At 42.8% G+C, this 13222-nt stretch overlaps 1 protein-coding gene across 1 annotated transcript in view; it reads left to right on the forward strand.

Annotated features, from left to right (window-relative positions):
- CERS4 (ceramide synthase 4) overlaps positions 1 to 13222 on the forward strand; it is a 501010-nt gene that overhangs the window by 471015 nt on the left and 16773 nt on the right. Inside the window, exon 10 of the mRNA XM_053703019.1 lies at positions 10339 to 10495. Within this exon, the coding sequence (XP_053558994.1) occupies positions 10339 to 10495 (157 nt within the window). The remainder of the gene's footprint in view (positions 1 to 10338; positions 10496 to 13222) is intronic.

Raw genomic sequence — 13222 nt, forward strand, 5'->3', positions numbered from 1 at the left:
TGTTGGGGAAGAGAATATCCCACAAGTAAGGATGACGCCGTGGACCGGACACACCGTTGGAGAAAGTAATTTATCAGGTAAACATAAATTCTGTTTTTTATTCTGGGGCTTGGATGCAGATACTCAGAACAGACTGTACATTTATTATTGGGGCTTACATACATGTGGATGTCATGAGAATTAAGGGGACAACACACATATTTTTATTTCCCCTAGACAGTCCGGTGTTTTAAAAGGTTTTAACCAGGAACGCTGGGTGGGGTGATATTGTGCTCAGATGAGTATGATGCGGGAATAACTGTTTATTTTTTAGGCTGACGCTGGGGAATAGACTGTTAGGACGGATGTCAGTGCTTTTTACTGAAAGTGTTAAAAGATAATATTTTTTATTTTCCCGATGGGCGGGACTTGAGTTTGCGCGTTCACCGCGCAGTTATGCAGTTATAATAGAGTTCAGGTGAACGAGTGCTGTAAATGGTAAATGTGTGCTGTTTCTAAGTCCGCTTGTTTCCCTATTCATAAGCGGTCTTAGGCACGCTAGTAGAAGTCTTAACGGTGGTCAAAAAGGAGGCAGGTAGGAGCCACAGCGGAGCTGTGGCAGGGTGACTGTGAGTTAGGTGTGCTTCAAAAAATGGGCCCCATGTGAGTTGTGCGAAGTTGATCGCACCTGATTGCTGATTATTTATTTTTTTAAAGGCTTATTTTCATTTTGCGCATAATAATAAACGTTGCTAAATTTAAAGACACAGTACACTGTAATTGTTTTTGCTCTCAGTAGACTGACCACGTTTGTACTTTGCATCTATTATAATGGAGGACATTGAGCAAACCACATGTCCTATGTGTTTAGATGCTATTGTGGAACCTCCTGTCACACTTTGTGATACATCTGTTGAAAGAGCCTTACAATGTAAAGAAAAAATATTTATTAAACAAAATATTTCTAAAGAAGGTACTCAAACTGATGAGATTCAGGGTATGTCGCAACTTTCTCCCCAAGCATCATAGCCTTTAACGCCTGCTCAAGCAACGCCATGTTCTTCATCGACGTCTACTTCTTTCACCTTGCAGGATATGGCTGCAGTTATGTCATCTACTCTCACAGAAGTGTTATTTAAGGTGCCAATATTACAGGGCAAACGCAGCAGGACAGAAACCCATATGGTTCCTGCGACTTCTGATGTTTTGATGGCTATCTCCGATGTACCCTCCCAGGGATCTGAATTGGGGGGTAGGGAGACACTTTCTGAAGGGGAACTGTCTGACTCAGCGAGTGCGTTACCCCAGACAGATTCAGACGTCACGTCCTTCAGATTTAAACTTGAACATCTCCGCCTGTTACTGCGGGAGGTTTTGATGACTCTGGACGACTGTCACTCTATTGTGGTGCCTCCAGATAAATTGTGTAAGATGGATAAATACTTAGAAATTCCTTCTTACTCTGATGTTTTTCCGGTTCCTAAAAGAATGGCGGAAATTGTTACACGGGAATGGGAAAGACCGGGTATTCCGTTCTCACCTTCCCCTATTTTTAAGAAAATGTACCCTATAGCTGACACAGTTCGGGATTCCTGGCAGACGATCCCTAAGGTGGAGGGTGCTATTTCTACCCTGGCTAAACGTACGACTATCCCTATTGTCGATAGCTGTGCTTTCAAGGACCCTATCGATAAAAAGTTAGAGGGTCTTCTAAAGAAGCTTTTTGTTCACCAGGGTTATTTATTGCAACCGACGGCCTGTATTGTACCAGTTACAACTGCGGCCGCATTTTGGTTTGAGGCCTTAGAGGAGTCTCTTAAGACTGAGACTTCTTTAGAGGAAATAACGGACAGAAGGCCCTTAAGCTGGCTAATTCTTTTGTCACGGATGCCGCATTTCAGATTGCTAAATTGGCAGCTAAGAATGCTGGATTCTCCATTTTGGCTCGTAGAGCTTTATGGTTAAAATCTTGGTCTGTGGATGTGTCCTCTAAATCAAAGCTTTTGGCTATTCCTTTCAAGGGAAAGACCCTGTTCGGGCCTGACTTAAAAGAAATAATTTCTGACATCACGGGAGGTAAAGGTCACCTCCTACCTCAGGATAAAACAACTAAACAAAGGGGGAAACAGAGTAATTTTCGTTCCTTTCGAAATTTCAAGGGAGTCCCTTCTTCCGCTAAGCAGGAAGGGAATTTTGCGCAAACCAAGTCCATCTGGAGACCCAACCAGACTTGGAACAAGGGTAAGCAACCCAAGAAGCCTGCCGCTGCTCCCAAGACAGCATGAAGGGGCGGCCCCCGATCCGGGACCGGATCTAGTAGGGGGCAGACTTTCTCTCTTTGTCCAGGCTTGGATAAGAGATGTTCAGATTCCTGGACACTGGAAATTGTGTCTCAAGGGTATCAGCTGGAATTAAAAAATTCCTCCCCAAGGGGAAGGTTTCTTCTTTCACGATTGTCTGTAGACCAGATAAAAAGAGAGGCGTTCTTGCGTTGTGTAAGAGACCTCTCCACTATGGGTGTAATTTGTCCCGTTCCAATACAAGAGCAGGGACAGGGGTTTTACTCAAATCTTTTTGTGGTTCCAAAAAAAGAGGGAACGTTCCGGCCCATTTTAGACCTCAAAAGTCTAAACAAGTTTCTCAAAGTTCCATCCTTCAAGATGGAAACTATTCAGACAATTCTTCCATTGATCCAGGAGGGTCAATATATGACTACCGTGGACTTAAAGGATGCATATCTTCATATTCCTATTCACAGAGATCATCACCAGTTCCTAAGTTTTGCCTTCCTGGACAAACATTTTCAGTTCTGGGTTCTTCCCTTCGTGCTGGCCACGGCACCCAGGATCTTCACAAAGGTTCTGGGGTCGTTGCTAGTGGTTCTCAGACCGCGGGAAATTGCAGTGGTGCCTTATCTGGACGTTATTCTAATCCAGGCGTCGTCTTACCAACGGACAAGGTCTCATACCGACTTGGTTCTGTCCTTTCTAAGGACTCATGGGTGGAAGGTGAATCTGGAAAAGAGTTCACTAATCCCACAAACAAGGGTCCCCTTTCTGGGAACTCTAATAGATTCTGTATCCATGAAAATTTTCTTGACAAAAGTCAGAAAATTAAAGATTCTGAATACATGCCGAGCCCTTCAGTCCAATCCTCGGCCATCAGTGGCTCAGTGCATGGAGGTAATTGGATTGATGGTGGCGGCAATGGACATCATTCTATTCGCTCGCTTTCATCTCAGACCGCTACAACTGAGCATGCTCGGGCAGTGGAATGGAGATTATGCAAATTTGTCTCCTCAGATAGATCTGGATCAGGAGACAAGAGACTCTTGTTTGGTGGTTGTCGCTGTATCATCTGTCCCAAGGGATGTGCTTGGGTGATAGTGACAACGGACGCCAGTCTACTAGGTTGGGGTGCAGTCTGGAATTCCCTGAAGGCTCAGGGTGTATGGACTCGGTCGAAGTCTCTACTTCCAATCAATATTCTAGAATTGAGAGCAATATTCAATGCGCTTCAGGCTTGGCCTCAGTTGGCTTCGGCCAAATTCATCCGTTTTCAGTCGCACAACATCACACCAGTAGCTTACATCAATCATCAGGGGGGAACAAGGAGTTCCTTAGCGATGACAGAAGTATCCAAGATAATTCGGTGGGCGGAGGCTCACTCTTGTTATCTGTCAGCAATCTACATCCCAGGAGTGGACAACTGGGAGGCGGATTTTTTGAGCAGACAGACGTTTCATCCGGGGGAATGGTAACTTCATTCGGAGGTCTTTTCCACCCTGATTCTCAGGTGGGGCAGACCGGAATTAGACCTGATGGCGTCTCGTCAGAATGCCAAGCTCCCGAGATACGGATCCAGGTCCAGGGATCCCCAGGCCGAACTGATAGATGCCTTGGCGGTGCCTAGCTTATGTGTTTCCACCATTTGCTCTCCTTCCCCGGGTGATTGCAAGAATCAAGCAGGAGAGGGCTTCGGTGATTCTAATCGCTCCTGCGTGGCCTCGCAGGACTTGGTATGCCGATCTGGTGGACATGTCCTCTCTGCCGTGGTGGAAGCTTCCATTGAGGCAGGACCTTCTGATTCAGGGACCCTTCCATCACCTGAATCTAATTTCTCTGCAGCTGACTTCTTGGAGATTGAACGCTTGATTTTATCTAAGCGAGGGTTTTCTGAATCGGTCATTGATACATTGATTCAGGCACGCAAGCCTGTTACTAGAAAGATTTACCATAAGATATGGCATAAATATCTTTATTGGTGCTACTCATGGAGTAAGATTAGGATTCCTAGGATTTTATCTTTTCTTCAAGAAGGTTTGGAGAAAGGGTTATCAGCAAGTTCCCTAAAGGGACAGATTTCTGCTTTGTCTATTTTGTTACACAAGCGTTTGGCAGATATTCCGGACGTTCAATCTTTTTGTCAGGCTCTGACTAGAATCAAGCCTGTGTTTAGACCTATTGCTCCTCCTTGGAGTTTGAATTTAGTCCTAAATGTTCTTCAAGGGGTTCCGTTTGAACCCATGCATTCCATAGATATTAAGTTATTATCTTGGAAAGTTTTGTTTTTGGTTGCTATTTCTTCTGCTCGCAGAGTTTCTGAGCTTTCAGCTTTACAATGTGATTCTCCTTATCTTATTTTCCATTCTGATAAGGTGGTGTTACGTGCCAAACCTGGTTTTCTTCCTAAGGTTGTTTCTAATAAGAATATTAATCAGGAAATTGTTGTTCCTTCATTGTGTCCCAATCCTCCTTCTAAGAAGGAGCGTCTGTTACATAACTTGGATGTGGTCTGTGCTCTGAAGTTTTACTTACAGGCGACTAAAGAGTTCCGTCAATCATCTTCATTGTTTTTTCTTTTTTCTGGAAAACGTAGGGGTCAGAAAGCTACGGCTACCTCTCTTTCTTTTTGGCTGAAGAGTATCATCCGTTTGGCATATGAGACTGCTGGACAGCAGCCTCCCGAAAGAATTATGGCTCATTCTACTAGGGCTGTGGCTTCCTCATGGGCATTTAAAAACAATGCTTCTGTTGAACAGATTTGCAAAGCTGCAACTTGGTCGTCTCTTCACACTCTTTCCAAATTTTACAATTTTACTTTTGCCTCGTCAGAGGCTGTTTTTGGGAGAAAGGTTCTTCAAGCAGTGGTGCCTTCCGTTTAGGTTCCTGTCTTGTCCCTCCCTTTCATCCGTGTCCTATAGCTTTGGTATTGTATCCCACAAGTAAGGATGAAATCCGTGGACTCGTCATATCTTGTAAAAGAGAAGGAAATTTATGCTTACCTGATAAATTTATTTATTTTACGATATGACGATTCCACGGCCCACCCTGTCATTTTCTAAGACAGGTCTTTTATTTTTGTTAAACTTCAGTCACCTTTGCACCTTAGCTTTTCCTTTCTCTTCTTAACTTCGGTCGAATGACTGGAGTGGTAGGGAAGGGAGGAGCTATATATACAGCTCTGCTGTGGTGCTCTTTGCCTCCTCCTGCTGACCAGGAGGCGTAATCCCACAAGTAAGGATGAAATCCGTGGACTCGTCATATCGTAAAAGAAATAAATTTATCAGGTAAGCATAAATTTCCTTTTTAAAGTGCATTTAAAGTTGCATTTGATTATTATCCCATATTAATACAAATACAGCATATTTCACATTCAGTACACCTCTTGCTGAGTTTTACAAAAACATATGACACAATTTATGGGACAACCCCACATGTACTTGTCAGATGCCAGAAAAAGAATTATTTGAAATAAATTGGACATACTAAATTGACTGTATAGCCACTTATTAAATTCAGCAAATATTTATCTAACATATATTACTGTTAGGCCTTTCTTCTTAGATCCACAAGTTATATACTGTATATTTATTTACAATACTGAGGTATATTTTACTTGAAATTTAAACATAAGTTGTACTTTAAAATGAATTTTAAAGTTACAATGCAACATGTGTTTCTGCTTAGCCAGTTTGAAGTGTATCTGAGTTTAAGGGAAATTAACAGGCCTGTGCTAATTACTATATCTTCAGAATTTTATTTGCATATCTGACTTATGTAGATAATCTTGTCTCCAACATACCAGGATGCATCCATGCTTGGTTAATTATCAGGCCTATGTAATGACCCCATGTGGAGTTATGAGCTTCAAAGGCTAAATTAATTTAGAGATTTCAATCTGGGAAGGCTATACAACAATAATGTATTAGGAATTACCTCTCTTCTGAGACTGTGATCAAAGGCTCTTGAGATGTGACATTATCTCTTATAGTTTGGGACCAATGTTTGTTCTTTTTAGAAGTCCTGTCTATTTCTTTTGTTCTACAAGTCTGTAGTTGAGAATAAACGGGAGGGGTTAATATCACCCATTCCAGTGTTTGTTCACAATGCAGGTAAATCAATTCATAGTAGATATTAGCTAGATGAGATATTGAATTATGTGATATCCAATGCTACTCAGCCATACCCTGACAAGCTTCCCAGGGCACTACTAATCCTCCTGCGGGAGGCGCCCTTTGGCTGCCAAATTTCGCTGATCAGTTACAAACGGCGATTTCTGCTGCCTTTAATGCCTTACCATGCCCTGCTAAGTGAAAGGTGAAACATAGCTATCTGTCCCAGGGGTCATCTACTCCGCTAGATGTCTCTGACAGATTATCAGCTAATGAGGACAACTCTGACTCTTCTGAGGATGTTTTTTCTGGGTCGGAATCGGCATCTTCTAGACCTCCATCTGCGGAGGAGACATATTTTAAATTTAAGATGAAGCATTTGCTCTTTCTGCTGAAAGAGGTGCTTGCTACGTTGGAGGTTCCTGAACCGAAGCTTCCGGAGGAACCTTCGATCCCTAAGCTAGATAGGGTTTACGAGGACAGGGTGGTTCCTCAGACTTTTTTCGGTCACCATTAAAATGGCTACTATTATTAAGAATGAATGGGAGAAACTTGGTTCGTCCTATTCCCCTTCTACTTCTTTTAAAAAAACTGTTCCCCGTTCCGGACTCACAGCTTGAGCTGCGGGGGGCCATTCCTAAAGTGGATGGTGCTATCTCCACGCTCGCTAAGAGAGCGACTATCCTGCTCGAGGATAGCTCTTCGTTCAAGGAGCCCATGGATAAAAAATTGGAGTCCATGTTGAGAAAGATGTTCCAACTCACAGGGTTCGTTTTTCAAGCTGCAGTGGCTGGTGTGCCTTCCTATTGGTGTGACAGCTATGGTAAAGGTGGAGACTCCTCTCGAGGAGATACAGGAACGAATTAAGGCCTTAAGGGTAGCTCATTTGTTCATCTGTGATACAAAATGCAGATTATTCGCCTGAATGCCAAGACATCAGGTTTTTCTGTTTTAGCCCGTAGGGCTCTGTGGTCGTGGTCTGCTGACATGACTTCCACGTCTAGATTACTTTCCCTAGGTTCTTTTTGGTGCAAGTCTCATCGCCAGCAACCTGCCACAAAGACAGAGCAGTCCAAGGGATCTTGGAAGCCAGCTAACTCTTGGAACAAAACCAAGCAGAGCAAGAAGCCTGCCGAGGCAAAATCGGAATGAAGGGGCGGCCCCGATCCGTCTCTAGATCGCGCAGGGGGCAGACTATCTCTCTTTGCAGAGGCCTGGATAAGAGACTTTCAGGACCCTTGGGTTCTGGAGGTCGTAGCCTAGGGTTACAGGATACGGTTCTAGACTCATCTGCCCAGAGCCAGATTCCTCCTGTCAAACCTATCATCAAGTCCAGAGAAGAGAGACACCTTCCTAGGATGTGTGAGGGACCTCTCCTCTCTTGGAGTAATTGTCCCAGTCCCTCTAGCAGAAAGAGGTCTGGGGTATTATTCAATCCTTTTTGTGGTTCCAAAGAAGGAGGGCACGTTTCGCTCAATTCTGGACCTAAAATGCCTAAACAAGTTTCTGTCAGTCCCATCGTTCACAATGGTGACGATCAGGTCGATTTTGCCCCTAGTTCAAGAGGGACAATTCATGACAACAATAGATTTGAAGGATGCTTACTTTCACGTACCAATCCACAAGGATCACTTCAGGTTCCTAAGATTCGCATTCCTGGACCAACACTTCCAGTTTGTGGCCCTACCATTTGGTCTGGCGACTGCCCCAAGAGTCTTTTTATGAAGGTTCTGGGAGCACTTCTAGCGGTGGCGAGAGCCAGGGGTATTGCAGTGGCTCCTTATCTGGACGATATCCTGGTCCAGGCTCCATCCTGCAGTCTCACGGAGGAGCACTCGAGGGCTCTTCTCCTTCGATCCCACGGATGGAAGTTAAACAAAGGAAAGAGTTCCCTGGTCCCCAGCAACAGGGTGGAATCCCTGGGTATGATCATAGATTCCTTATCCATGAATATTTACTTGACAGTTCAGAGACGTTGCAAGATTGCGTCCAACTATTAACTCGGTGGCTTACATTAACCATCAGGGGGGAATGAGAAGCTCCCTAGCCATGAGGGAAGTATCTTGGATTCTGGAATAGGCAGTGACCCACAATTGTTCGCTCTCAGCGATCCACATTCCGGGTGTGGTCAACTGGGAAGCATCAAGCAGGCTATTCTGATTGCTCCGTCATGGTCACGGAGGACGTGATTTGCGGATCTGGTGGGGATGTCATCATCTCCTTCATGGAGGTTACCTTTGTTGCGGAGATCTGCTGGGTCAGGGTCCCTTTCTACACCAAAATCTCGATTATCTGAGGCTGACTGTATGGAGATTGATTGTCTTAGCCAAGAGAGGATTTTCGGAGAGAGTGATTGATATTCTCAATCAGGCCTGGAAGCCTGTCACTCAACGCATGTATCATAAGATGTGGAGGACCTACTTGTCCTGGTGTGAGGAACGGGGATATCCCTGGCAAAAGGTTAGGGTATCCAGGGTTTTGGCTTTTCTCCAGGATGGTCTGAATAAGGGTCTTGTCGCCAGTTGCCTAAAGGGACAGATTTCGGCTTTATCTGTACTGTTACACAAGAAGCTTGCGGAGACATAAGCCTCCTCAGAGTTTTACGGCTCACTCAACTAGGGCTGTGGCCTCTTCTTGGGCCTTTAAGAACGAGGCTTCCATGGATCAGATTTGTAAGGCGGCTATTTGGTCTTCCTTACATACTTTTGCAAAATTTTACAAATTTGACATTTTTGCTTAGGCGGAAGCAGCTTTTGGGAGAAAGGTTCTTCAGATTGTGGTGCCCTCAGTTTAGGGTCCGCCTCCTTTTGCCCTCCCATTATTTTCATTCAGTGTCCTCTAGAGCTTGGGTATTTGTTCCCACAAGTAATGAATGAAGCAGTGGACTCTCCTCCCATTGAGATGGAAAATATAAATTATGCTTACCTTATAATTTCATTTCCATCTGTGTGCGGAGAGTCCACTTCTCCCGCCTGTTTCTCCAGTGGGCTGACCTAAATTTAATTTAATTCTTCTGGCACCATTTATACCCTGATATTTCTCCTGTTCCTTTTTCTACTGTTCCTTGTTCCCTTGGCAGAATGACTGAGGTTAGTGGGGGAGGTATTTAAGCCTTTGGCTGGGGTGTCTTTGCCTCCTCCTGGTAGCCAGGTTCTTAATTCCCAGAAGTAATGAATGAAGCAGTGGACTCTCCTCCCACAGATGGAAATGAAATTATCAGGTAAGCATCATTTATGTTTTTCTGTAGAGGAATGACATAGAGAACTGTCCCACCGCTTTCTATGTAGCTCTTACTCACAGCAATGCAGTTTTCCTTGTAAACAGTGAATCAGAACATCAGTTCCGATTAGGGTTGCCACCTCGGCCACTGGACACTTATGAGTTACACATGCTGCAGGGTGTGCAGAGGGCAACATGCATTGTGCACCTAAACAGCACACAAATAGTGACCCTGGACAGCACTATTCATGTTCCCCTCTGCATACCCTGCTGCATGTGTCCAGGAAAACATGGCCAAGGGGGCAACCTTAGTTCAGATTCACTGATTACAAATACGTACATTGGGATTCCCCTTTGTGTGTGTGTGATTACACAGAGCTGAAAATGCACCTGCTGACTTTTTAAGGTTAATCTTGCTACATATTTGTCCCTAATTGCTGTAAACCTATGCATGTTATACTAACACAATGACACTGGCTAGCCTTGTTATCTGCAGACTCAAGCCTGGATTGGCTCCTTTAGAAAAAGCAAGTGGTATTTTGTTTGGCTATTAAAAACAATTGTAGTAAACAAGATGTTAATTTGTTTAAAAAATGTTAAGATGTGACTGATCTGTTATTCTATAGCAACACAACAGAAATGTCTTCTATTTACAAGGTGTTTACTGTCCCTTTAATATATTAAATTGTCAAAGCCAATGAATGATATTTACAGTATACAAATGTCCTTCCTATTTTGTTTTTTAGGATTATTTACAGCACCTATTACTACTCCATGGAACGCTTCCAACCATTCTTCGGTTACTACTTTTTTAATTCTCTTCTGATGGTCCTGCAGATACTTCATGTTTTTTGGGCATATTTAATCCTACGCATGGCATACAGGTTCATATTTGTTGGCACGGTAAGTTACCCCAAATTAAAAGTCTGAATTTAATTTGGCCTCTTATGGAATCTCTCTGATAATTTAATTAAAGGGACATTCTAATTCAAAACTGCAGCACTAGGCTGGTGATTGACAGGACATGAGTAAAAAAAACTTCTAGCGCCCAAGCAGGACTTTAGGTGCTTAAAGTGCACAAAACTCGACTGGAGTACACTATGTACACAAACTTAAACATTCTAAAAAATTATTCAAATATATATATATATCATTACAGTAACTGTAATTATTAATAACTATTAATATATTTCAATATTTCGTTGTTAATATTTATATAACGTGTCTTTTATTTTTCCTTCTTAATACGGGGAGAGTCCACAGCTGCATTCATTACTTTTGGAAATACAGAACCTGTATCTTCCTGCCACGTGCAAGAGAAGACTTAATCCGTGTGCTTCTACCCAAGGTCCGGCATGTAAGAGGACGATGCAATCCGATCAGTCTTCTGGGAAAGCCCCCAGATACTCCGACAGAGGTGAATTTTGCTTTTAGACTGCGTGTACTTATGAGAGAAGTTTTGGTGATGTTGGAGGTTCTCAGTTCTGAATCTGATAGCGAGCTTGTTTAGACGATTGGAGGGATGGTGATCCTATTCCTTATCGTCTCTATATTTGTTATTTATTTGTTTTTGTATCAGCTTCACAGTTCTGAGCTCTTGAGAAATTGTGTCGCATGACGGCTGGACTTGTCGGTTTCACTTTCCTTTGGCTAACACTTGTGTGCACTTGCCTATTTTCTTTCTAATCCGGTTAGGATAGGTTTTATTTTCTCTTATTCTTAGAGCTCGAGATTGTTGTAGAATCTCTTCTTAGGAAGACTTTTCGCCTTTGGGATTCTAGTACTAACGATTTCATGATCGCAATTGATGGGATCTTCCGTGTGACGTTCTATATAAAAAAAAAAAAGGAAAAATAAAAAACAGAACAAAAATAAGGAGGGGGTGATGTTCCCTCGATATGTCCGAGACTATGTTAACGTTTCAGAGCTTATAAGTTTTTCTGTTTATTATTCTCAGTTTTCTGGCCCTGCTAGAACTTTAGAATTTTCAGTTTGACCCTTGAACAGATATGTCATATCCTACATATCAGGCTGGTCCTGGTTGGGGATTAGTTATATATGTTCTTTTTGAGAGTTATAACAATTATATTGTATCCTAATTAACAGGCTGGACCTGTTTAGGTACTAGTTACCTCTCTTCTTTTTTCTCCTCAACAGGTTGTTTTCCTTGTTCCTTCGGTCAAGAGGAAGCCCTTCTGTTCTAAATGTCAGGCTGGTCCTAGTTTAAATCATCTTGTTTTGGGCATCTGATTTTGGATCATGTGCAGTCCAAGTGACTTAAGAGTTAAGACCCTGCTTAGCAAAGCTGTTGCCTTGGGGTTTGAATTTTGCTGTGGCAGTTTTCTTTAGGAGATAGTTTTTCCTCTCCTGATGAGGCGGGGGGGTGACTTTTTGGAGTCTTTTTCCTGGTTCCTTTTCGCAGGGGTGACATTTTCCCCCCTCTATTGGTGCTCCATAAGGGATTCTCTCATTCTTTTGGGTTTCTATGGTCTCTATGCAGAGTTTATTTTTTCTTCCTCTTGAGGGTTAAGATATGGTTCTCTCTTCACTTATTCGGGGAGATGGATTCTTTCCTGTCATCATGTTGAGGAAATCCGATTTTTAGGGACCGTATTGTTTTCAGTAACCTCGTTCTGATCCTAGATTTTTCTTGGGATCTAGAGTTTTTTATGCAGTATCCTGTGTTCCTGGGTTGCTCCTGATTTTTGGTGGTTCTGGTTTTCTCCATCGCCTGCTAGGAGTTCTAAGGAATTTCTCTGGTCCTTTCCATACTTTGCGTTGGATTTGGAGTGGGGTTGCTGGGGTAGACTCCAGGGTGGTTCTTTGGATGCTGTTTGATCTTTCAGACAGGAAGTCTCCTTAGGCCTTTTTTTGAGTTAAAGTACTCTATAGACTTGCCCTGCAGTTTTCCTTCAGACTTTGTTGGTACTGTGGGAGGGAGATGTGTAGCCCAGTCCTATTCTTCAGCTTGGCATTGTCGCTTATCTATCTTTCAGATTTTTTTTTCTTTTTCCCTAAAACCTATCACCCAATCACTATATACATAGCCACATACTTTACAAATTTACAATAACTACCAAGTACAAATAAATATCCAATACCAAATCAAATAACCTCGCCAATTTAAAAAAATACCAGTATAATGAGTCCAATTCAATATAATTCTTTCTAATAAGTCAGTCTTCTATCTATCTTCCAGATTTTCATAGCTTTCTGGATAGGACGCACCAGTCTCCGGTATTCGGTATATCTTTCCCCGTTCTGGGAAAATTACCTTTGAGCTACTGGGACGTTTTTGATTTATCACTACCACGGAAGTGGGAGAGTGTATTCTGGGATTCCTTCTTTCCTTTCTAAGGAATCTTTGGTCTTTCTTTCTACTCTGAGGACCTGGTCTTCTTCGTCTATACCAGTTGAGTTCTTTCTGAGATAGATCTTTTTTCTGATTCTGAGAGTTCCAGCAGAAGTTTGAGGGATTCTCCTTCGGTGGGTACCTTTGATCTGGGTTCCCGAAAAGTTTTTTTTCAGACCTCTACCTTTGGTGGAATCAGATCTAGGCTCTCTGGGCGTTAGTACCTATCCCTGTTTTTTTCCCTTAGGGGATCACGGACAGGGATTCTTAAGTAGATC

Source organism: Bombina bombina, chromosome 2, assembly GCF_027579735.1.
Source record: "Bombina bombina isolate aBomBom1 chromosome 2, aBomBom1.pri, whole genome shotgun sequence".
NCBI lineage: Eukaryota > Metazoa > Chordata > Amphibia > Anura > Bombinatoridae > Bombina > Bombina bombina.